The sequence below is a fragment of the Cyanistes caeruleus genome, unplaced genomic scaffold (genome assembly GCF_971803275.1).
Source record: "Cyanistes caeruleus unplaced genomic scaffold, bCyaCae1.hap1.1 HAP1_SCAFFOLD_249, whole genome shotgun sequence".
NCBI classification, from domain to species: Eukaryota; Metazoa; Chordata; class Aves; order Passeriformes; family Paridae; genus Cyanistes; species Cyanistes caeruleus.
In genome coordinates, this window is record NW_028256028.1 from 40,222 (window position 1) to 66,529 (window position 26,308).

Here is a 26,308-nt window from a genome sequence, read left to right on the forward strand (position 1 = left end):
TAGAATTCTCAAATTTCACTTTCAAATTATCATAGAAATTATGAAAATTATTTAAGAAGGATCTTTTTTGAGGAAATATGGATTAAGCTGTTGCATAAACACTGAACACTGGACCTATCCTTTGTCTCCTTTTAAAGCAAGATGGAAGGTAACACTTTATCAACTGTTAATTATCAGTCTCTTTTCACTGTCTCCTTTCTATAAACATCTTTATCTTACACAAATATTAACCTTAAACGAGTCTTACTTTTATTTGTTTGCATACAATGATTCAACAAATAACTCTTTAATCAGAACTGAGCATTCAAATGGGCAGTTAAAATATCTATTTCTAAAGAATCAATAATTCAATACTGGTGGGGTTTTGCCTTCCCACAGGCTGTGAGCACACTGCAACAGTTCATTTTAGATCTAGATTCTCAATTTTGGTGTTTCATTACTTGTTCTTTCCCAACAAACCAAGGCCTTTACTGAACTTCCTCAAGGCTTTTCAGGCTCTGGTCACCACTGACTACTGTCAGTGACTACTGGGGGAAAGGCTAAATCCATAGTAAAGGCACCTAGGTCAGCTGGACACCAGGTAGGCAGCAATGAAACACTGTCCTTAACACAGTAAGTCCAAAAAGTTCTGCAGTTCTCAAATGACTGATATGTGTAACTTCCTTTATGGGCCTCAGCACCGCTCTAAAGCTCTTCTATAGAGGAGCTGCCACCTCTTTGGGTTTTTTTTAAAGCATTATAAGTCCCCTACTCCTGTCTTCCCTGTAGTCAGTGCTCTCATTCATGCCAAAACAACAGTAATTTTCCTTTTTCATGTTTGCTGGAACTGCTTCCATTTCTTCATTTCATCTTACACTTCTTCATTGCTGTTAGTTGTCCTTTTATCCTCTCTTCTAAATAAAAATTGTCTCAAGCCAAAACCACAGACACATATGTGAGCAACTTCAAACCAGTCCTGGGGTCCCCAAAGTCTTAATCCAAATCCAGTTTTTGCAGCTTGAGCCATCTCTAATTCCTAATTGCTCCTGTCATCTCTTTCTCACAGCCCTGGCTGTAAGCCACAATGTTTTATGCTGCATTCTGTGCTTGGAAATAAAATTACAATGCCCTCTCTCTCTTCAGTCTTAAAACCATATTTATTTTCTAAACGCTTCCTTCCACCAACTTTTTTGCCGAAAATTTTGTATATGAGCTGCTGTCAGCATTTTGGCTATAGAGCACTCACGACATGTAGCAAAAGCCACAAGCAGCATGCTGCCTTGTGGTCACTCCCCGAAGAGAGGACACCTACATTTTTGTATATGGTCCAAGGACTTGGATTTGCAAGCATTTTTCCTAATTAGTATTTCTTGTAAATTAAATAAACAGTCCTCAGCATAGGAATTAAAAACCTGTGTGGGAATCCAAACCACAAAGCTATAAAGACCTATAACTCATGATGTTCTCTTTTTAGTGCTCTGAGATTGCAAACAGCCCCAGCTTCAGAAACACAGAGCAGCCACCGAAACCCAGAATAGCCAAGTGTTTTGGGCTCCCTGCTAGGAGGTGGGAAAACAGTTTTTTTATGAGTCTCAAGAAAGATAGAAAACTGAAAGCAGAGTTTTGATATTTTCTGTTAGTATTCTGGCCATCAAGATGGTGAATCAACAGTAGCATCAGCAATAAATTCCCTCACTAGGTTATAAAGGAAAGCACTGAACACTGCATAGAGGGCAATGTCATATGCCTGTGAGAAAAACCTTTTGAAAGTATCTGCTGGTTTAAGCTTTCAAGACCCCTACTTTTTGGGGTTTTTTTCTCATATGGATTTCCTTATTAATTTCAAAAGGGATACAGTATACAAAGGTATTTCAAAAGAGATACAGGGAAAATTCATATTTTACAAGTTTTACATGCAAAATTTCCACTGATTTTAATATAGTTTCTAACTGAAGGAAAGAATTTCTGGTTCCTTCAGTGAACTTTTGCCTAGAAATGAGACAAAAGGCTTTCATCACAATATGAAAATCATTACACTGTGTTTTGGAGTTTTTTTTTAATTTCATTTTGATCTTTACCTTTTCTTGAGGGCTCTACTATTACTTTGTAGACAAAGGTTGGCAATTCAGTAGTTTCCAGGAGATCTCCCACCTAACTATTTTATAAGGCTGAGGCCAGACTGTAGATGCTGGAAGCTGCATGGAGCGTAAGCTTACGTGACCAGCAAAGCCAGATGTGAATCCTCAGAACACTGACACATCAGCTCAGGAAATGCCAAAGGATAAAGGTTTATAAAAGTTGCATTTGTGAAACAGTCAGCTGTAACTTAGGAATACTTTTTTTCATAATAGTAACATATTTACCAGGGGAAAAGAACAGTTCTAGTATGTTACTCATGATTCATAAGTTATCTAATAATTGGAGAAGTGTAGGAAGCACAGTTTAGTTTAAAAAAACAAACCACAAACCAAAACAAAACCCAAACCAACACAGGCCAAAAGTCCAAAGCAACAGCTCCTTACTTAATGGAGTAACGAAACAATTGAGAGATGACTCAGTTGCACAGCTAAGCAATCTGTGTTCACAAAGGAGAAAGTCTGAGCTTTCCCCTTAATCAAAGATTATCAGTAAGCCTAGGTACAAATACAGGAATTAGTCCTGTAGTTCACAGGTAAGACTTCCACCATGGGTGTGACTTAGTGGGTGCCTGACCCAAAACAAGCAGCAATCCTGCCAAGTTTCTTCAGTCTCTGGAAAGCCTCATTAGATATTGGCCTAAGTATTGAAATAATTTTGCCTTTTTTACAGTGGAATAATTTTGATATTTTAACTACCTTATACTGGAATTACAATTACATGAAATAGAATAAATTAAATTACCCTACATAAGGAGGTACATAATATTCTTACTCAATCCTTGAATTTCAGAAATTGACATATTTATTAGACCAGACTGAATCTCCAATTAGAACTGGCCTAAGATATGAGCAGCCAAGGAGAGAAACTTCTGAATTATTGGTGATTCAGGCAGAAAGCATGGCATAATTTGTTTGATAAGAATTCTAAGTGAAGGTGGGGAATCTCTCTCTAGGTGAGAATAAAGTTTCATGCCAGAGCTATTACCTCTTTCCCACCACTCCTCCTAATATTTAGAGCATGTCTCAATGAAACTGATTCTGCCATCTGCTTTAGCCCCAGTATTACAATGAATGTCTAGAAAAATCGCTTTGTGCAAGTTTTCAAGGAACATCCAAGAGTTTTACCTTCCTCATTGTCCCCTTACTTCTCATTTAAGACATCTAATTATCAGTGAAACAGAGCTGTCAAAGCTGTCACCAAAGTTAAGATGATCTGAGCTTTGTAGACACAGCATGCTGCAGTAAGCTCTAAAATCCTAAACAAGAGCATCTCAAAGTGAGCATCCAATAACTGTACACCTTAATGCCCCTTTGATTCAGTTCCCTGTCTCTAAAGTCTGGTTAACAAACCCTTGTAGCTGATGGATGAAAAGAAATTCATTGCCTGTGGACTGCTTTGGAGTGCTGAGTAACACAGAGACGCCCACGAGGAAATTAATAACTTATCTTCAGGACAAGACTGAATGATTTGCAGGACCCAAGGCCTAGAACTGCAAAGCAGTGAAGAGTTGTCAGCAGAGGACACTGAAGAGGCATTGTGCATGTGCAACAAATGATATTTGGTACTCTCAAGTGATAATGCAGATGTTCAACATGACCAAACTAATGCTGCACATGAGATCCTCATGTCATTGATTTTCCTACATTTTAATGCAATTTAGTACATAAGACATATACATATTCCAGTTGTAAGTAACACACAACTCTTCTTTCATCTCCAGATTAAATATAAAGTGTTTATAGGAGACGGTCTTTGAAAGCTATGTTTTAAAAGCCAATGAATGGCAATGAATGAACTAGAGGTGGTCCTACACTGCTTGAAATATCTGTGTCCAGATTTTGGAAAGGAAAAGGAAGTAATAAATTTTGCTTGAACTCACCACACGTTTTAATTGCACAGTACTCCCAGGGGGTGTTAGGGTCAAGAGTGTAGCACCATGGTCTCAGCTTGCCGTCAGGATTGCGGCAGTAATTATCATCAAAGCCCTTGTCAGGATATCTGCAAACCACAATGAGAAACGTGTCAGGGAAGCCTTCCTGGCAACACTGCCCTGCCTTCTACAAGGTACTTAAAGGACAGATTTCAGCAGAGGAAAACAAGAACCGGTTCCTATTAACCTTGGGTCTGATCCTGTAGGATGGATGCAAATACGCTTTTAACGCTGTTAGAAGTTAATAACATATAAACACTTTCCAAATCTGCAGCAGAATCAGACCTCCACTGAGGGGACTCCCTGCTGGGCTAATGCACAGGGTACCGGATAGACTAACTCTGCTAATTGCTAAACTCTTGCTCTTGTGTCTGTCAACCGATGACCAGACACTTAAGCCGCTCTTTTATTTTTTAAACAGACCAATTAAACATGGATTATCTAAATACTGCCTGCCATTCTGGACTCATTAAGAAAACAGGTTGTTCAGTGCAACAGCCCTGGGTTCAAACTGGAAGTTATTTTGAGTGGCTATGCTAATAATGATAGCTCCATTTTTGTAACAGAGCTCATTTTTGGTCATGCCCTCATTTCAAGCACTGGGAGAAAGAAGGATAAAAAAAGGAAATAACTTCTGTCTCACTTTAGCTCATTAAGGATTGATAATATTGTGATATTTTGTTATATTTAAATGTTTCCACATTCCTACAGCCATCACTGATGATGAGACACATATCCAACATAGGCAGGGGTTTTTTGTATAAATACATGATACTAACATCTATAAACTTGAAGGAGATAAATACATCAGGGTTTTTTTCTTTCTCTAGTTAGTACAAATTGTCTGGGCCTTCCAGTTTTATTGAAATGTGTTTGCAAAAGAAACAAAAATGTAAGTTTGCCTCTGAGGGAAACATATAAAGTATATAAGAGAACAATAAAGTTAACTACCTGGGAACCTGAATCCATTTACAACTGCAAGCAGATGTGCTTCACACAAGCAGAGAAAAATATGATTTATAAGTGTATGTTTTTGCTACGATGCTTTTTCTTTCAAATGATCATGCTATTGCAACCTGATCTCCTGTTTCTTAGGAAAAGTCAGATTCCTTCAACTATACAAGGGACAAGGATAAGATTTAAGTAGAATTTAAAAAACCAAAAACAAACAACAAAACAAAATGACAACAAAACCACCAAGGAGAAACCTCACAAAACTGAGAATTCAGTGGTAGTGAGGAACGTGGTAATTTCAGAACTAGCAGCACTAACTTGTTTTCTGCTAGGTATAAAACAAACTGTAGGGATCAAGTTGTGTCCAAGGATTTCCCCAAAAAATAGTTAGTGGGCTAATAATACATCAGAAAACTACATGGGTTTGGCCTCCCTGTAGGTGCAGTGATGAGCCTGGATGCTGCTGGAGCATGTTCCATGTCAAATAGCATGGAAAGTGCATGTTACCACCCAAGAACAAAGGTGAGTCCAGGAATGGTAAAATATCTGTAGTCACATCTCACAAAAAGCATTTGGAACAGCTCTTGATGTAAAGAATCCATGTTCTATAATACAAATGTCTGTCTTTGCACTGAATGCTCCATCCTGCCTAATGTTATATGGCATGTTCCCACAGTATTTCAAAAATGTTATTTACTAATTAAAACTTAGGTAGATGTTTCAGAATCAAGCTCTGAGTTTCTTCATGGGATGGAGTAGTGCCTGTGAGCCGTATCTTTTCCTGTGATCCTACTGGATGTACTTGTCTTTTCCTCAATTAAAACTAGACTTCCCAGTCAAAGGTTCTTCCCCCAATACTCAGGGAGGCTTCTGCCTTCCTTCATACCCATCAAGCAACAGTTGATATAAAAAAGGCCAACTAATACCTTTAAGAAACAAATATTAGCAATAAGATATATAGCAGAGTTTCAAACTGTTCCACACAATTCAACAGTGAAGCTATGCAGGATTCCCTGAGAGCTGTCTCAGTTGTGCACACTCCTCTTCCCCAGTACATTTGGGCATAGACCTCCTTCTTAGACCTAAGAAAGAGCCTGAGGTGTCAGAGATCTTCCAGAACTCTACATATTTCTGGTTTTTCCCCCTTCAAACAGCAGTAGCTGTACTTCACTTCCAGAACTGAACTGAAGCATCAAGATACATATCTGGTGTCAAAATCAAGACTTTATCTCCGTTTCTGGAGAAAAGGGAGGAAAGTATTAGCCAAAGAGATAAATGTATTCTTTTTAAAGAGACAGATGCTGATCTCCAGCTCTCCTGGAAATAAAAAGAAACTTAGTATCTAAAGCCCTTCACCAATATTTCTTTTTCCCTTTGTTTTAGTTTTTTTTTAAAAAACATGTAGAACTGGAAACTTGATTTTTTACAAATTAAATTTTCATACAAGGGATATAAACCAGAGTACTAATAAAAGGATATCAGCAGTTATTCACCTCCTATGATACACTTCAAACCCTGCTTTCCTCCATGCAATAAATATTTTCACAGGATGTTTGAGTTTAAGCAGAAAAGGACAAAAAACTTATCCCCCTTATGTTGCTCTATGCCCAAGACATTACCCTCAGTGGTCCTCCTTCGATCCTGAGGCATAGCTGTGCCCATGAGCAGTACACAAGAGAAGTGGAATTTCAGAATATAATCCTGCATCCACTAATAGCTAAAAACAGGCCCTGCAGGAGCTGTTTGAGGATACCCTCCTTCTGCTCGCTTTTTTTTTTTTTTTTTTTTCACTGAGGTGACAGAAAAGTGAGTTGTATTTGTCCTGAGCCAAAAGCACTGTCCAACAACAGGTAGACTGGTACATTTGGAAAGATTACTATCTTTATTCCTTTTCTTCATCATTGCAATTTACAAAGCCATAAATGAAAATAGGTTCAAATCTGTCCAGATAATCCTTCCTGGTTTCCAGGTTATTTACATTGCACCTGGATGATATAGATATAGACTATAATTGTCTCTAGAGACTGCTGTACTTTAATAGGTCATTTGTTCCAGACCTTTTTCTCTCATTTTCAACTTACATGACTACCAAAGAAAACCACAACAAATCAAAACCTTCAACATTTTAAAAATGTGGTATAATCAAAGTATAATTGTTGCTACTTTTAGTGACCATTCACAGAGCTAATTAACATCAACATATCAGAAATATGCTGAACTACATTATGCTTCTGAAGGCCCACACAGGTCAGCTCAATCTGGATGGGTTGCTTTTTGATTAAAGGAAAAACAAACAAAAAAACCCCTTTGTTTCTGTCTGAAAATTCTCAAGAAGATGTTCTCAGAAGGAATTATTTCAAAGAGGAACACGATTGTTCGTAAGACTGTGGTTAGTCTGAAAAGTCATTTTGCAAACAATCAGAAATTAATGGAAAAAAAGAAATTTCCTCTTGACAGTAGAATTATTATTGTTTGTACCCAGGAGTTCTATAAATGTTTCACTCCCAAGGAACAAAATTGTTTCTGTGACTTATTGTAGAATGCACAGTAAGTGCATGGCAAAACTCAGAAACAGATTATCTTCAGACCCACTCTACTAATACAAAATATTTATTGTGGCAGAACAATGGGATAGCCTGCTATTATTCATAAAGCAGATCATCCATGCCAAGGGAAAAAACAGATTATACCTCATAAGCTCCAAAACTGCAGATCCTGAATATTTTGCTGAATAATCAGGCTTTCTAAAACCTATCAGTACCCATATTTCTTAGAATAAAAATAATGCTTTATTTGGTGAAACACTTTAACATGTAAAAAGATACTTTCAGTGGAATGTCTTCATCATTCTGGTTCTGTTGATTCTTGTATGCATCGTCTGGCAGTTTAAGTTTATTCAAAACAATATATAAATGGAGTTAATCCAAAATCCAGAATAAAACTAAATGAAACTGTAGTCTAGTTTGAGATTAATAGAGACCCCATCCTGTGTGGCCTAACCCCTGCACACCCTCTCCCTCCCTCAATAGTTTCAGAAGTGTGTATTATGGATGACTCTTTGTAGTTGGGTGAATTTGGCCCTATAGGACAAACCCTAACAGATATAAAATTTGTCTTACTATTTCTGACTCAGCTTTTGGCACTAAATAAAAAAAACAGTAATAAAAAAAAGAGTCTAATAAGGAAATCAATGTTCATATAATGCTAAACAGAATGATTAAATCCTTTCTCAGGGTGAAAAAACAAATGTAGAGGGCAAACAATTTGGTCAAACAAATTGGATACTTAAATGTAATTATAATGGAAGGTCACCAACAGCTTTCAAGCTGTTCAATATTGCAGTAGGAAGATATTGTTATTTGACAATATTGGAAGTTTATATTCACTAATTGTGTTAAAAAATCTAACAAAAGTTATTTAAGCTGACTGCAGCTGCGTATCAATACATACAGAAATATTCAGAGGTTGTTTATTTACTGTCAATGAACTAAGGAGGAGTTTTTGATCAATTAAAGCAGTAGAAACATTAGTACACTAGTCAGGCAAGTGATGTAACCAGAGCTACACCAATCCCACCCTGCATCTCCACCATGTCAGTAGCCAGCCTACACCATGGGCCAGGAGCCCAAGCATCTAAAACCGGTGAACTCTATAAAAATTTCAGCTGATCTAATGCTAGTTTTACTCAACTTGTTCCAGAATGTGTGTAATTTTGAAATTATGACCACATGGTCTTGCTTGGGGGGGAGGAGAGGTTACCTCTCTGGACGAAACTTGTGCTTGTGTGGTCTCTGAAGATCCCAGCGCTGACACTCCTTGCCTGTCTCGGTGTGATCCATTGGCCCTCTATAACTCTCTCCATTGCAGGTCATGCATTCAACTAAGAAAAAAAAATAGACAATAGTCATTTATTACACTGATGACTTATACCACAAAAGAAAAAAAAAAAAAAGGAGTAAAAAATACCCAACAACAAAACCAAAAAATCCTAAACAAAAAAAATCAACAAAAACCCAAAAACCCCTGTGTCCCTGCTCTTATATAATGACACCAACCTAAAGAGGTAGTAAAAATAAATGGTACCTTTCTGTTGGGTTGGTATATGTAATGTCCTTTAGAATATAATTGTATCTGTTAGTGTTAATCTGGAGGCCTAAATTTTTTATTACTTTATGGGACACTTAGAGTTTTGAAGCAGGTAGAGAGGAGCTACTAAAGGCATTCATGTTCCTATCAGTCTTTTAAAGTTACTTATGGCTAATAAGAGAGAGAGACACATATCTATGGAAGAAGTATTTTTTAAAGGTGATATCTAATTAAGCACCAATTATTTTTCTAAATCACTCTAAGTCACAGTATAATTACAGGACAAGTTTAAGTGCAGAATATTGGCAGAATCCTAAATTCAGTGCAGTACTGTATGTCTCTTTATATACCCAGAATTTTCAGCTGTGTATGATACTGTATCTTTTTCATGATAATAGTTTTTGACAGTTTAAGCTAAGATATATTTTCAGTCCTGGTTTGGCAAAGTCGGTAGGAGGTATGGGGAGAGGGAAAGTTACCAAAGGAATTTGAAAGCATTGTTAAACAAAATTTAAAATGAAAGGTCTAAAGATATAAAATAAATTCACCAGCATTAACTGTAGATAAACTTCTCAAATACTCCCTAATTAGAGTAATTGTAAGGAAGGATATTTAGAAAATACTATTGTATGGAATTACAGATATTATAAAACATCAGCTACCAGAGCCTTCATCCTAAAGTGAGCTCCAGGTCAAATATCCCATTTGAAGTTACATAAGTTTATCTTTAAATGATAGATTTTAACAAATTCTCAAGCACTGTGTAAATTATTCTATTCATCCTTCTTTTCCTCTCCTCCTCTCCATCTCCCTCCCTCCCTCTCCTTTTCCTTTCCTAACAACATCGCTGTTGCACGTGACCCATAAGCAGGAAAATTAAAGGCATCCTATCTTGAAGATTTAAATAGATTGATTGACTGGAACTGAATTGGCTGATTAAGAGTAAGATATAAGAGCTTAGTTTGGAGGTTAACAGAATTTAAAAGTCAACAAATGCAATGGTGCATAGAAAGTGTCTCTCAAATTCTGTGACTTCAAAGTCAAATGGGGTTGGATTTGCAAAGAGTTGTACTTATTTACAGTATTTATTCAAAAAACAAAATGCATGCTTATCTTAAGCTTTCATCTTGTAATCCAGTATCTTTATTTTCATCAAAAAGAAGACGAAAAGCTGATTTTACCATGGAATAACACTAGATGATTTTATCACATAGTAATACTGAAATTGTTAATGGATTCACTATGGACTAGACAAGCAAAAAAAAGGGTCACATTTGTGCGATCAGCACAACTTCTTTGTTCAAGCTCCTGCACAACCTGAAAAAAGCTGCTGAGCCTGAAACCTTCCAGCACACTGGAACCTCAAAAGATCTCTCCCTCTAACTTCTTTTCTTGCTATATGAGTTACTCTCACTGAGAATCACGTATTCTTTCTCTAAAGGCCATGAGCAAGTGATTAGTGGGAGCTCTGTGTGGCTGCTGTCAGCAGAGGCAGCTTTCTGCAGAAGCTGAGCTGGGTTACCTTCTGAGCAGAGGGGGATGTCACAGACTTCGTGGCGCGTCTCTGGGCTGGTGGTGAAGCACCACGGGCCTCCCTCTTCCCCTCGGGGGTTTCGACAGTAGTTTTCCCTCAGGTCTTTTCCCCGATAGCTCGAAGGCAAAAAGCTAGTTTTAAAATGACAATCATTACAGTATAAGAGCATGCAAATGTTGGGGTTAATCATACTATTTTTACAAAGTTAGAAACAATCACATTTCTGCTTCCTTCTCCCTCCACCCTGCCTAAGCAAATTCACACACCCAAATCTGTCCGTACAGAAATACACATCTTCAGTTGGGATTACTCAACTTAAATGGCCTAAATCTGGGACAATTTGTCTGGCCCATAGCGTGCTCTAGAGAGTTTTACTCCCATCCCTCAGCTGTCCAGAGCCAGCTATCTAGGGCAGAGCCAGAGGCAGTCACACACTCCCTGCCAGGCTGCGCTGTATTCTCCTTCAGGAGCTCTGGGTCCACAGGGTTTGACTGGGTCTGTGGCTGGGTGAGGCCTTTCTTTCCCGTTCATGTTGGCACAAACAACTCAGCTGGGCTCAGAGCTCACCTACTTTGTGAAACCCACAAGTAGAGAAACCTCCTTGCACCCCTGGTCAGGCAGCAGCAAGAAGAGATCATCAGCAGAATGCGAGTGCTGCACCTCGCTGAGAGGCTTTCGCTGCCTGAAACGGGGGACTGCTTTGAATTTCAGCTCAAGAGATTTCCCCAGATGCCGTTTTAGCTGGGTTCCTTCATGTTCTGTCACGAGCACCACTGTTGTCACCTTAGGGTCTGCTACTTACAGACCTACTCATGTATATGTTCAGACATTTAACAGCACCCCAGATGACTTAAAATGCCCAGGGTCAAGGTGTTTTCTTCTCAGGTATCTGTAAAAGTATGTGCTTAAATCTAGAGAAACCGTGTCACACACAGTGACATATATATATATATATCATATAACTCATGATATTTATGAGTTATATAGAGATACATAAATTTTTACACATAAAAGTAATGCTAGCTTATTTACCCCACAAATTAAGGAACAGCTAACCCCATAGTAAGGAGCCCAACCCCAGAGCTGGTTCAACAGCTCATGACCACGTTCAGGCTGCACACTGCAGACAAATCCAGGGACATTTCTCTACCTGTTACATTGCAGCCATGCTAAACATGCTAAACAGCAAAACCTCTGGAGTTAGAAAACACCTTAAAATCAAAGAACTGTCCCATGAAGTTTTTTTTTAATTGAAATACTGGGCTAACTACATAGGGGATCACATAAAACTGGTTATGTAACTTTATTTATTTATTTAATTATTGAGATCTATACAATTTATTTTTTCTTTTTTTTTTTTTTATCACTATTTAAGCTTTGGTGAAAATATCATAAATAATGCACCTTTTATTCTGAAAATACCCAACATTTTATTTTGAGTGTTTTGAGCAAAAGAAACAAGAAGAAAATTTTGACATGTAATATTTTATTCAAGTTTTATTCCCATTAATGAAATTCTTGAAGTAACTGAAGTGAAAATACCTCTCTTAATCACATTGTGGTTCTAGTCAATGCAATGTGGAAGCATTACACAAAGGTGCTTTTTTATTTTTGGTGCTTGAATAGATTAAATTTTTGTCATTCCTACTGCCTGTATAACAGATTCTGTAGTCTTATAATGTAAGTATCTTAAACTTTATTTAATTAAAGACCCCCAGGCAAACATTTTTGATGGGACATTCCAACCTGCATATATGTTAAAATGGTATGTCAGTGCATATTAGAATACTCTATTTAACTTTGCTGCTCATTAGAAAATATAGGAAAAGGCATCTCAAATTACATCAGATATGCTGTAGGAGCATTAAAAAAATAAAAATTCTAAATGAGTAGCACTAGGGTTGTGAGATGGGTCAGATATACAAATGGCCTCAACAGGTACTGAAGCAACATTCTTGAGCGAGGAAAGGATGAATTGCAGATCTACCCAGAAATGGAAGAAAGTACCACTCCTAAAACTGATTATTTAGTTCATCTACATTAGGTAAGGAAAAAAAGAAAAAAAGCCAAAAATTGAAGCCAGTAAAAGTAATGGTAAAAACAGATTCAACCACAAAAAAGCCATGGAAACTAGCCAAAAGTCTATGAAGCACTGGTCTGCTCTTCGACAATTTCTCTTTGAGCCCTTTTTACATTGGATTTTTAAATATAAAATTCTCTAAGAGTCTTGAAATCTATACTAGGTTGGAAATGATAATAGACAAAAATCTGTGCTAAGATGTAGATGAAAAAAACAGGGTTTTGCTGGGAATCTCTGTGTTTTGGTTGAATACAAATAAATAAAATTATGACTTACTAGATTGAAGCAAAAGTTTAAAGCTTCAAGTTTTTTCAATTCTTCTTAGAAATATAATTAAAAATCATTAAAATACATTTATCCCTTAAATATGAAAATGATTTTTTTTTCCAATGGCACTTTGTGATAATCAGCTGCTGAGAAAAAACTGACCTAAAAAACTGAGTCTTTTGTACTAATAAGTTCCAAACACACCACTACTGCCTGCTTCTTCCCACCTCCCTCATGTCTCTGATGATGAAATCATATTTTCTGATGTTGAAAAACAAAATTAGCATGCAGCCACCTCATTTATCCGGTGACCTTTTAAAAATTAAACTTATTGCACAAGGCAGGAGAAGAGTCACTCTCATAAAATTCATCATAGAAGAGTGGCTGTCCAGATGCATTGAATAAAACTGTGTATGCTGTGTATTAAAATGCTATTTAGTGATAATGTGTGCTATCCAGACACTTTCCTTCCTCTAATTATATAAAGTCACATGTATACTATATGTATAATTCTACACATTATACTATGTAGAATAAATGCTCATTTTTGCTTAGGGTATAATGACTTAGAATTCTTTCACTTCTGCAAGTTGAGGATATATGCTTCAAGGTGTTTAGTCTCAAGAAGTCATTGCTTTGGGATCTGGTGGTATTTATGGTGTGCTCCCAGTGAACAGGTCTGGTCCCAAACTGGAAAGCAGACACTGCTGTCCATACTGTAAGAGCCAAGTCCACTAAGTCCAAGCCTGAGGCTCAGCTTTGTAACACATCATAAGGGAACAGAACCCAACTATCTTTTGCCTTTTAATGTTGTTCCAAGATATCCTCTTGCACACTGGATTGATTTGGTCAGGACAGGACTGAGCAGTGCACAGCCCAGTTCCTCACCAGCCATCTCCAGTTTGGCTGCTCCTAAACAAATTGCTGACCCTGGGAGAACAGAGCAAAAGGCGGCAATGTGGATATTAGGCTTATGGGTGAAAGGACATTTTGGTTTTGTCTCTTAAAGTTTTATTATCTACATGGCTAAAGCCAGTACAAAAATGTTTAAAGAGTAGTTTTTAAAAAGTAGACTGGTACTTTGTAGTCCTTTTACTGGTTTCTGGGAACATTTGTTGGGGATTAATCTGTTTTTACCATTACTCCTCCTGACTTCAGGTTTTGGCTTTCTTCTCTTTTTCCTTAGGGAATCAACTAGATTTACTCTCAAAGTGTAGGTTTAGCCTCAGTTTCTCACTGTACCAGGTCCTAAGCTGAAAAGGTAAGTCCTGTGCATGGTTCCTCAGTCTTTAGTTATTGATTGTATGATCTGAAGGGAAAGATTTCAAAAGCATCTTCAGTCCTTTATATGGATTTGTCGCCTGGCCTAAGTGCTCCATAGGGTTTAACACAGTCTATAAATAACAGAGAACTGACAATAAATATGAAAAATATACTAACAATATTATACACTAAGAAAATAGGTGTCCAGTATCTCCTGCTTCCTAATGTGGTTTCCAAAATTGCTCATTCCTTGGGAGTCAATTAGAAAACAGTGATGAACTTTCAGACTCTGGGTTGAAATAATGCAGATGTTTTGTTTCTGCCAGTAGCTAAGAGATCAAAAGGATATAAACAGCTAAAAAAAACCCAAAAAAAAAAACAAAAAAAAAAACCCACAGGAAAGAAAGAGATACAGACACACAGGCTGGCATTAGGAGAGACCTCTTTGGAGAAAGCCCAAGATAAGGATTTTCTGGGATCTGGAGAATGGCATCTCTTGGAGAAATGTAAGAATATACTTAAGAGATTTTGTTGTCTAAGGTTAGTTTTCCCATAAATTTTTATGCTTTATGGGAACTGTCTGTGCACGATTCCCTTTGTCTCTGCTCCTGGACTCTTACCTGTGCTCATGGGGGATCATTGAATTCCAGGCCTGACACTGGATACCACTTTTGGTAACAGATATTGTTCCTTTATAGTCTGCTCCTTTTCCAATGATACAATTTCTGACATAATCTATTGAAATAGAAGAAAATTAGGGATTTGGTTAATGTATGAAAAATTAAAATTCATCATCTGTTTTCATATAAAAATAATATATTTATTAGCCTTTACATACTTAATTCTTCAAGGTGCTGTTTATTTTTTGACATGCAAGCCCATCCTTTTTTTTTTTTCAAAATATTGATCACTATCTGACCCAAAAAAAAAAATCCTGGAAATGTTTCCAATATATCTGATTGAAAAAAACTCTATGTCTGAGGACTTGAGTATCCTACTCATTAATGAGGTAAATAAGAGCAATGTTAAGTAATAAATAGTAACTCATACAACTGAGCTGCTCAATAGTAAATTGAAGTACAAAACTGAGACTAGTATGTATGTAGTATGTAGTATGAAACTAGTATGTAGGCGAAAATGTAGATTGGAAAACTGACCAGCAGCAAGTATGTAGACAAATTTGCATGACAGCAAACTCAGGATATGTGTAGATCAAACTGTAGGATACAGCTTTCAAAATGCATAAAAGCATCCATGTCCAGGATGTTCCTACAACCAAAAAATCACTGACTGACCTCAGGGGTTTTTTTTTTCCCCTCCCTGGCTGGAAAAACAAAATCAGTAAATAAATCAGTTACCCTTCTTTTCATACAGATCAAACGCATGGTCTTGCTTCTTTCTCACACCATTTGTCAAGCTGTTGAAGGATAACCAATGGCACCGTTTTGTAACTCTGTCATAAGCAAAGGCCCTGCAAAGAAAATCTGGATGAGAAAAAAATCTCTGTGTGGTTTATAATAATGACACATGGTCTGCCAAGGAGCATGCAATGACATCAGATTTATTTTTACTGGGAAAGTCAGAGAAACAGTCCAAATTACTATTTAAACCCACAACTGTGCTGACAAGAGCAAAGAAACAAAGAAATTAAATTGATGTGGTCATTACATTAAATGCCAGTTTGGTTGTTCACACTAATCTAAGAGTTTCCTTGTCATTAAAGATCTTTATTTTAAAACTTAGATAAATGTGACTGGGACAACATTTGTGTCCTCAGTTATTCTGCTCTCTGGGAGAAAAAAAAAGAAACATGAAGACTAAAACATCATCTTTGCTATGCTCACAATATGCCTCTGAAATAGTTAAGTATCTCACACTGATGGATTGAGAAAAATTCAAACACAAGGAATCTGTTTCTTGCCTAGAACAACAGAGAAAACAGAGTTGTTTAAAAACAAGAATATTTTTATTTGTAATAATAAAATAAACTGTGATAGTGTACCTAAAGTTTTTCCTTGCTTACTTTTGTTTTTTTCTCTCTTATTTTTAACTACTTTCTAGGAGTGAGTACAATGTGTGCTGAATGGACTAGATATGGGGGTGGGCAAGAAAGACAAACAAATCCACAGAGCAAAAATACTTTCTTTCAATACTTGATATGGAAAATGCAGACCTTTTTCTCCTATAACAGTTTTGAAAGGATAGTCTTTAACTATAGGTAAAATATTTTAAAGGATTTTAAAATCACAACTGACCACCTTGGAGGGGGCAACAGTTACTCCAATAAGGAAATTTTAAAAAAGAAATAAAAAACACCACAGGTGTTTTTTCCTTAATTTTTCACTTGAAGCAAATAATGACTGACATTATTTCCTCCAGCCTACCACAAAAATCTACATTTTTGTCACTCATCCCATACCTTCTGAGATATTTATTCTCATCTGAGAAGGCATTTTAACACTACTTGATAATACCCAAGAGTCACACAGATTTCTTACACTTCATCCATACTTTGGCTCTGCCATACTCTTCAGTACTGCATCCTTCAACAAGAAGTTCCTTGATCTTCATTTAATTCACCATACAAGCTTTCTATGTGAGATCTTGCTGGCTTCAGTTAAAAATGCTACAAGATCCTATCCAATCTCCCCAGTCTTCTCTCTTTCAAACATCTTCTTCATTATCGTTTCCATCACCAAACAGATTTTTCATCCAACTGCTCTCTCTACTCTGTTGACTCCAAATGTTTCCAACCTGCTAACCTTCATCCCTCTGCCCTTGTGCAGCCTTCTGTTCTCTTCTGGCTGATTCTCAAATTTGAGCATATCCAAATGCCTCTAACTCCATCTTCACAAAAATATCCTTGACCTTTCCTGCCTTTCCAATTACATTCTTGATTCTGCTCCTCCCTCCTAAAGTGGGAATGCAGAATGCACTGTTTACAAACTATTCTTTCAGTTTTTGCCTTTCAGTTGCCTTATGGTTTCTTTCCAGTTTGGCTTCAAACACTTCTTCATATAAAAGTTTGTAACAATCTTTTCTTGGACTCAAATTTGGAGGGGTTTTATACCTCCAAAGTCAACATATTTGAGCAAATTCTTGGACTTTCTTCTACTGATACTGCCGATCACAACAATTTTTTTTTTTTGCTTCTCTTTTTACTGAGATAGTCTTAGATAGTGTAAATTTTCTTATCAGGTACTGAAATTCTGTTGTCTGTACTGAAATCCCTTCCTGTGTAAATACAGACACTCTGAACAGATAACAAAGACAGTGACAGCTTTGCAGCTAAGGAAGGGATAGGTGCAAAAGTCGCCTGTATAGCAAATAAAATAGTAACTATATTGGCTTTTTTATCCATAGGAATTGTAGTGGGAAAAGCTGCAAGGATGTCTGTGGGAAAACAGAGGGAGCAATGGACTGCAAAGGGTGGTGAAACAAAGGAATAGAACAGTTCAGCAGCAGCAGCTTGATAAAACTGATAGGGAAGGCAGGTAAAAAGGTACAGAGATTTATGAAGTCAAAAACACAGTGTAAGTGAATCTGAGAAGTTCTTTGATGGAAGATTTTAGGAATAATGTTATGCAAAAGAAACAAGTCTAGATAAGGGTCTTGTAACTGTGTTGGAAATGAACAAGATCTGTGCAAGCATGACAGCCAGGGAATAGAGAAAATATCTGTTATGAAAAGTGGCATATAATAGCTTAAACATAAAAATGTTAGAGTTAAAACCAGCAAGGATTAATGATTGACCAATAAAATACTCAAAATTTACTTGCAAGTGATGCAGAAACTTACAACGAAGAAATAAAAAGTTGTCTTAATTTCCCCCCCACTCCAGAAAATAAGGAGTACCTGAACCTTTACAAGTCTGTAGGGCCTAAAATCTGCTACTTTCACCACTTTCTGGCAAAAAAGAAACCTAATACTGTTCCTGATTGCATACCTCACAGAGCACAGACACAGATGTTGTTGCTCCCAGTGCTATTGTCACAATTATGTTACAAAGCAATTCCATTTTTAAAAGCTTGCATACAGAAAATAAAACATCAGTGCGGTGGCCCAAGAGATGGACTGCTGCATGGCTATGGAGTATAAGAATCAAGCCATGAAAATGTCAGTAAACATAGGAAATTTCAAGTATCATATTTCAAGCATTTAAAATGTCACTTTGTGTTACTTCTTAATTTAGAATGCTCCCACAGCAGGCAGGAAGCTAATTGGTTTTCATTTAAGTTGGCAACAAATTTCACCTTGTAGTTACCATGTGCTGGTATGAAGTTAAAGACTGGGATCCTAGGAATAAAAGGGAATCATTAGGAAACACTGGATCCTTTAAAAGGGAACACATGTAAAATGAGTGTTTACAGTAGCATCAAAGAAGAGTTCATACTACAATAGGACCCATATGAGGCCAAAAGTGAAACCACAAGAGTGCTCTGAGGTTCCAGAAAAGAAAATCCCATGCGCTCTGTGCATAGTGGTAGCTCAGGCAAGACCTCATCACCTACACCTCTACTGCTAAAGCAGATTTTTAGCACTGTCCATGCTAAAAAGCTGCCAGGGAAAACAGAAATTCAGAGAGTAAGTCATCAGGATCTGTAATTCTTCTCCACACTCAATGCAAAATAATTACATGACAGATTGCCATTCTGTTATCTGTGAGCAGGGCTTTTCCAAGCTCTACTCTCAAAAGTCCCTCATGTCTCCTCTATGTTGTTGCATTGATTCATTAAAGTAGAAATTGCCCCTTATATCCATCAGACACTGTCTGAAAAAAAAAATCTGCAAAATAATTTAAAAAATTCTGAGACATTCTAAATTAATTTTATTATAAAAGAGAATAGACACATATATTAACTTGCTTTTTATTTTCAGGACACAAAATATAGCATCCAGAGCAACTACAAGTGGCTTGAGAAAGTTTTCCTAAACTGATGCTAGAATGCAGAATTGTTGTTTGCTTGGTGTTATTCAGAATTTGTTTTATACTGTGATACTTAATTTTGCAATACTCCTTGTTGCTGCTCATCAGAACTCAGGGCTGTCTTGCTGTATTGAATACAACCTGATCCTTTTGGCAGTGACATCAATGGAAGTTCTGCCAATGGGGAAAATATTAGTGCCTGGAAATATTTTCTGTCTGAAAAAAGTTAACTCTGCTTATTATTTACACATACAAATAGTCAAAGTACAGAATGATACAAATGAGATCTTGCAACAATGGAATTAAAGGCTTATGGAAGAATTTAATCACAGTTGAGACCCTTCTCTGCCAAAGAAGAAGTTTCATTATCATATTTTGCCTAGCTTCCATTTGTACCAATGGTCAAAACTGTTTACATTTCAAGTTCAGGGTCACATTTAGCCCAGCACTCACCAGTGCAGAAGTGATCCACTGTCTCCAAGATCTGCATTCATGGCCTTTCATTCATTGCTCATGGTCTAGACTAAGAGAGGCCAGGGGGACTGTATAAGCCTAATACTTCAGAAAAACGATAGTGATTTGTTCCAAAAAATAGTAGAGAATGTGTACAAGGCAGACAAGTGATCAGCTGCATGATGTGTTTCTAAGAGACAGCAGATGCTGAAGGATCCACAGCCCAGGTTTGATCCTAGTGTATCAGATTTGCAGCACTTGCCAGTGAACTTCAGCAGAGCGTGTATCTGTGCTCCATGTGTGAGGTTCTCGTTGATTTCAGCAGGACTAATGTGCAAACAATGAAGACAGAATATGGTCTGAAGTGGTGCTGAAATCCTGCAGCTGTGATGTGTGACAATAACCATTTTATAAAAGACATAAAAATCTCAGAAATCTTCACCTAATGCTACATTGCAGCCCAAGTCATCTGCATCTCAATATTTTTTTCAGCTATGTTACGAAAAGGATTACATATTGGACAAGCTAAGACAGGCAACTCAGATAAAGCCTCTAAAAGCCTCAGAAAAGACTGACACATGCTGGACAGGTAGAGCCAGATCACTGAAATCAAAAATCACAATCCTTGGGTTGTTCTTGGTACAAGCTACCACTGATGATAACTGCAGAGACCTTTGAACAAAAGAGATCTCTTAGGGGTAAAAACAGACAAAAGAGATACATAACTTACTTGCAAGTGAAGGAGAGGCCCTTGTTCCTGCTGCATCTCTTTGCACATTGCTCTGTGGTATTTAACAGCTTCGTTTTTACTTCCAGTGTTTTGTTTACTTTAATGAGCATCAGCTCTCCTGTTTTTTTGAAGTCATGAAGAGGATTTCTCTTTTTTCCTTTACCCTCTAATAAAAGAATTAAAGAAAAAAAAAAACAAAACAACAAAATAAAACATTGTTAAGAAGAATGCTGAGAGTAAAGATGGCACTGGATATGGATATGGATAACTTTTCCAAGGAATTTTAGCATCTTCAGTACCTAAAGCATAAAGAATCTCACAAAAATAGGGTATAAGCATATACTGCAGAAGAATTGATTATATTAGATGGTGATCTCCATTTTTAAAACCAAAATAGTAGGAAATATATAAAACATAGTTTCAAATAAAGACATGCTGTAAGAGGGTAAAAGGAAAATTTCTCACCCTTTGTAAATTTTTTTAGAACCTCCAGAATATGCCCAATAGTTACCTGAGAGCTTGTAAATATTCAAAAAACTCAAGTGAAAGAGTATCACTTGCTGAATGAAAAAAACCTGTTCTTAAAACAATACATTTATCACAAAATGCGAAAAGAAGTGGATTCTGGAAGTGACACAAAATAATCATTTGTCCACTCGCTGCTCCAGTGAAGTCTCAGTGTGAGTGTTGTGTCCAGTTTAAGTGTGACTGAACTAGAGTTGTTAGCTCACAGAAAAGATTACAAGGTCAAACAGAGGCCATAGCATGGAAACAGTCTGCAGTGTTGCAAAAATTCCTGCAAAAACGAACACAATGATATCGTTTCCATGTCTCTATTGAAAGGCCCTGTGGAAGAGGTATAAAATGGAGGGAGGAAGACTGGTTAGAGATGTCTGGCAAAAGTGCAAGAGGAAAGGTCTTTGATATATGAAAGAAAAGTCCAGAGTTTTGCCAGTGTTTGTTTATATTTTTGCATTGCATTTCATGAAAACCAGTCTGCCAGTGAAGGCTACTCCATTGTCTGTGAAGGCAGATGAGCACATCTGGAGAGTCCCTGTTCTGTCAGATGAATAACACAGGGAGAATAAATTGCCCTGTGGATCTATTTCTCCAGTTTCACTCAGTGATCCCAGATGATCTTTTTGGCTTAGATGGCTTATCCATGTAAGGTAGGTGAATAAATTCCTCCTTAGTTTACAAAGTAGATAACAGTATTTTCCGTAACTTATTTCCATGTAACTGTATTCACATCTGTCCTTTCATTTTTCTCTACAAACTGCAACAATAATAGAACACAAATTCTCCAGTTCATATTATTAAATTTTGCCAGAGTTTTTCCAAAAAAAAAACCTCAGTCTAGTGCTTTGAATAGATCCTCATGCATGTGCAGTGTACTTAGGCCAGTGCAGTTTTTTTTGGTGCACTCTGCAGAAGCTCAGAATAAAAATTTAAATTAATGTAAATTGCAGTAGCTGAGGCTCTGGAAGAGTTAATGACAGCTCCACATACTGAAAAAAACTATCAAAGAGGGCTTAGGGGTGTTCCCTTTGCAGAACTTCCATCCTGATCACTGATCCATTTTCACTGGATTCAGCTAAATCACACCTCTCAGTGGCCAGTTATCCCTAAGACACCCAGAAATATAACAAAGACATTTACATTAGATCTCATCAAGCTTCATCTTTAAAAAAAAGAAAAACAAAACAGCAGAATATCTCTGCTATAACATCCCTTCAATATAATAATCTTCACCCCATCCTCCTTTCTTTCTTTTTGAACTGATCAAAGTAAACTGTGCTACTCTCCAGCATTTAAAAACTCACAATTTCAATCCCAATCACAAAACATTAAGAAAAAAAAAAAAGAGTTTATTTGCTTTTAAATATAGTTGGTATTATGAAGAAGCTTTTGACTGAAAAATCAAATGCTAATAATTTTGGTGTTGTGTTAGGAACTTCTATCAGCTCTCTTAAGCATTTTAAGCCTTCAATTTGTACAGTGCACATGCACCCTAAATGAATCACTGCACAGAGAAATGTTATTATAACTTTTTCATCTTAAGGGTCCTCACCCTGCTACTGGAAAAGGTGGTGTCTACATTGAAGCTGCTTTATTTTTTGTTGTACCTGTGATAGAGCCAAAGTGCTCCAAAAAGGACTGGATTTGCCCTTTAAGACAACCAAAGGAAAACAAATCTGCTATAAAGATTTTGCGGTTTATTTCTCAATCTATTATCTTCCAAGACATACTTGTTCATTTTGAGTTGTCTCAGCCAAGATTTTTATGTCAAATGGTGGTAGGAATCTGTGAGAAATATCAAAGTATTTTCTTTCAGTTCCCGATACTAACATTTCCCATCTACTGATAAGTGTCATTATCTTAATTCCTAACGATAACAGCTTCTTAAACTCACCAGCCAGCATGCAAGAATATGATTTAAAAAATCAAGAAATTCTGTTCTGCCTGAAAAATATGGTACAGAGTTCTGCTTTTTCTTTTTGTCCTTCTTTTCCTAGCATTTGTCCAAAGAGGATTATGGGTTTGATCTTGCATTTAGTAATTCATAACAGCCTGATTTAGTTTAGCTTTCAAACAACAACATTCTACGTCTTGCTTATAATCCAAGAGGCAAAGGGCCAAGTGCATCTGTGGTGTGACTGTTAGAAACATCAGAATAATGCAAAGCACTACTTTAAGAATTCTCACAACAAAATATATAAAAATAATATTCTTTTTGTGTCAAATTAGGTGCCTTTATTAATAAAATGTTAACTCAAATAATGCCTTAGGTATTCAGAATGCTATAACAATGCAACTAATTTGTGATTGCTATTCATTTAAATTTTTTAAACTTTGATTAATCAGGATTTCTGCTCATTTTGTGGGCCATGTCCTCTGATGTTTTATGTAGTTTCATATCACATTACCAAGGAAGTCTGACATTCCACTTAAATTTGAAAATATCAGCAGCTGATTCAAACACAAAGGAATCCAGTCAAATATGAACCAACATTTTTCTCTTCAACAGAAACAATCACTAACTAAAAATATTTCTTCAGTCAACTTAAAAAAAAACTCAAAAAGGTGGGGTGATTCCCTTTTCTGTTTCTTAACATGAAGTTGAACCAAAAAGAAAAGAGCTCAGTCAGTGCCCAAGGAAATTGGAAATTGAAACTGACACATCAGCTCTAGTAGGATGCAGCATTGGACAAGAGCTCCATAATTTCATTTGGGATTTCCACAGTCTCCCTGCTGGTGTTCCCCATTTTCATAAGAGACTTTAAATATTTCCTTAATTAAAAAGGTACCTCACAGGGAAATACATTTACCTTGGAGCTACAAGAGCTCACCTTTCATTTCCCTTACTAAATCTTCAAATGAGATTTCTGTACAGTCTTCTGACAGGAATCACTGACTGAGACTGCTCAAACTATAGGGCACCTGGAGGAAAAAATTTTCAACAATACCTTTTCTTGGAGCAGTTCCAGTCCATGTCAAATAATTTCAATAATCAGAGATGATCAGAATTGACATTCTGCAGCATTTTTGTAAGAAAACTCACCAACAAATTGCAGTGCCTGTATTCTAGAACCTGCTTAACTTTAGTTTTAGTTATATTTATACATAAAGAACCAGCAACGCAGAGAACTGTGAGAAATGGAACCCACAGTATGAATATCATAGAAAGACACTTTCTTGATTAAAAAGAGAAACAGGTTTGAATCAGCAAAGGTGTTTGTATTTTGATCTCTCTTTCTCTCCAGTTATTCTGTAATCACTGGGCTGATAGAAAAATGACATCAAAATAGTTAATTTTTTTTGCTTCTGGCCTCATGTCCCACACCAGAAAAGGGCTTTGGGCTCCCAAGCTACCACATCCCTCAATTCTCAAACTACCTGATTATGTTCTGTATCTCAAATTAAAACTTACACCTTGCAGAATTAGTCTGATACTGAGCTATATGAGAGTCGAGAAATGCAGCGTAAATCTAGTTGCAGGTAATTTAAAGTTCAAACACCTGAGCAAGTCACATTTTACACCCTCAGCTCTTAGTCTGATCACAAAAACATTTGGTTTTGCATTATCTATTTAGTAGTAAAAAAACCTAATATAGAAAATACAATACCATTGTTGTGGTAATCCAAATAACATACAGGGTGTGATAGGGCCCAAAGACCACCTTTGTTCATTATAATGAGATCAAAACATTACTTGTGTTATCTACAGCAAAATTTTACTAAGAGATTACCTGAATTCACCTGCTTAATTGGTAATCCCTTTCTCCTTCCTCCACCCCTCCATCTTTTTCTAATAAAGATGTACATTTTAGGCTGCAAGGTTATGGTATTACAGAGCACAACTGGAGCACAACTGGAGCACTACAGCTGCCTCCCCTAGAAAAATCTTAATGTCCATGGACTTGTTACAGACTACAAATCTTTTATTAAATACCAGTTATGATGCACTCAGCATGTCAGCTTCCAGGGTTTTCAAATTCCACTCTATTCTATGCAAATGTTAGTACCTTCTTAAAGAAGCACACCTTGAAGTCTCCTGATAATGAAAGAAAGCTTATTCCTTTTGTTTCTTTTTAATTTTGCATCCCACTTTATTATACAGAACAAAACCATCAAAGCTTAACACCAAGTTTTTCAAATGGGAAGATAAATACATTTAAATTAAATGTTTATTTTTAAATTTAAGTTCTTAATGAATACTTGGTGCTTTGCGATTGAGTTTTATTTCCCTCTTCTGCTTGTTTAGTCTTGAAGAACTTGAGCATTTTACTATTTATTTGCTTTGTTGAGCTAAACTTCCAACTGTGTGAGGACTTTTTATGACTTCCAGTTTTTAAAAAAATATGAACACTCACTTAAAAGTATCACTGTTCTTTGTTTGTCAGATGTAAGAGATAAACTAAATCTATAGGGAAAATAAATCAGGAAAATGAAGATACCTGAATTCCTTAGACTAGAAGATGTTGTCAGAGAACTGCAGGAATCAACTGCAGTCCTTCCAAATGGGGAATGAAACACAAAATAACATGGCATGTGGAGAAATATTTAAAAGAGGGAAATTGTCCACATGCTGTGCAGGAAGCACAGAGAAACTGATGATTCAAAATATATTCCAGTGAAGAAAAATGGTCATATAAAGTGACACAATATTTCGGAAATATAAAACAGGCATAGGCACTTTCTTTAGTATCAACTGGCATGTTAGATCTCTGTTTAATATTTTGCACCATGTTTGTAGTGAAATAAAGTCACTTGACCTTAAGCAGTTCATAGATGGACTAATTAGAGATTGACTTATTTGTGTTATAACTGATAATCAGGTCAGAATGCTAATATGAGATTAGCTATTAATTTAATTTTGCAAACAATCATCACTGCAAGCTAAAGTAAACTGGATTTTCCCAATGAGCTAGGAAAAAAACAATGATGAGGGGAATATCATGTGATTTAAAATTTGGATGCAGAGGGTGGGAAATCAGAAATCTACCATCCTATGAAAGGCCTTTAATAAAAAAATAAAAAAATCCCCAACATTAAACACACCTGAAGTAAACATAGGAAAGCACAGCTCAACGCAATAAATATGTCAAACATATTATTAGGGGACACCATACTTGACAAAAAATGCATGGTAGCTTATAAGAATATGAATAAGTTATATATAACTTATATTCATAAGTTTCTGAATGGGAAAAATGTGCAAAGCAAAAATCTGCAAAGGAATGTATTATTACAACGTCAGATATATCAAAGCAGAATGCTTATCTAAGCATAAACATTGACAATTTAATACAAAAAAGCATGTTTATATGCATAAAATAGCATTGGCAAAACTTGTGTAAAAAGAAAAAATCAGTGAGTGGGGTTTGAAAAAAAAGCAAGAGTTCTCATCATATATGGGTTGACACCAGTATGCAAATAGAGTGAGGTGTTTAACTTGTCTATAA

General features: G+C 36.5%; 1 protein-coding gene across 2 annotated transcripts in view; it reads right to left on the reverse strand.

Moving 5' to 3' along the window:
* LOC111923285 (hepatocyte growth factor) overlaps positions 1–26,308 on the reverse strand; it is a 57,618-nt gene that overhangs the window by 24,773 nt on the left and 6,537 nt on the right. The window contains exons 2-7 of one of the 2 annotated variants that reach the window (XM_086874542.1): positions 20,343–20,508; positions 15,591–15,703; positions 14,853–14,967; positions 10,611–10,738; positions 8,762–8,882; positions 3,998–4,116 (exon numbers count right to left, since the gene is read on the reverse strand). In XM_086874542.1, coding sequence (XP_086730668.1) covers positions 3,998–4,116; positions 8,762–8,882; positions 10,611–10,738; positions 14,853–14,967; positions 15,591–15,703; positions 20,343–20,508 — 762 coding nt within the window. Of the gene's footprint in view, positions 1–3,997; positions 4,117–8,761; positions 8,883–10,610; positions 10,754–14,852; positions 14,968–15,590; positions 15,704–20,342; positions 20,509–26,308 lie in introns of both variants that reach the window. The other variant, XM_086874541.1, reaches the window with a different exon arrangement.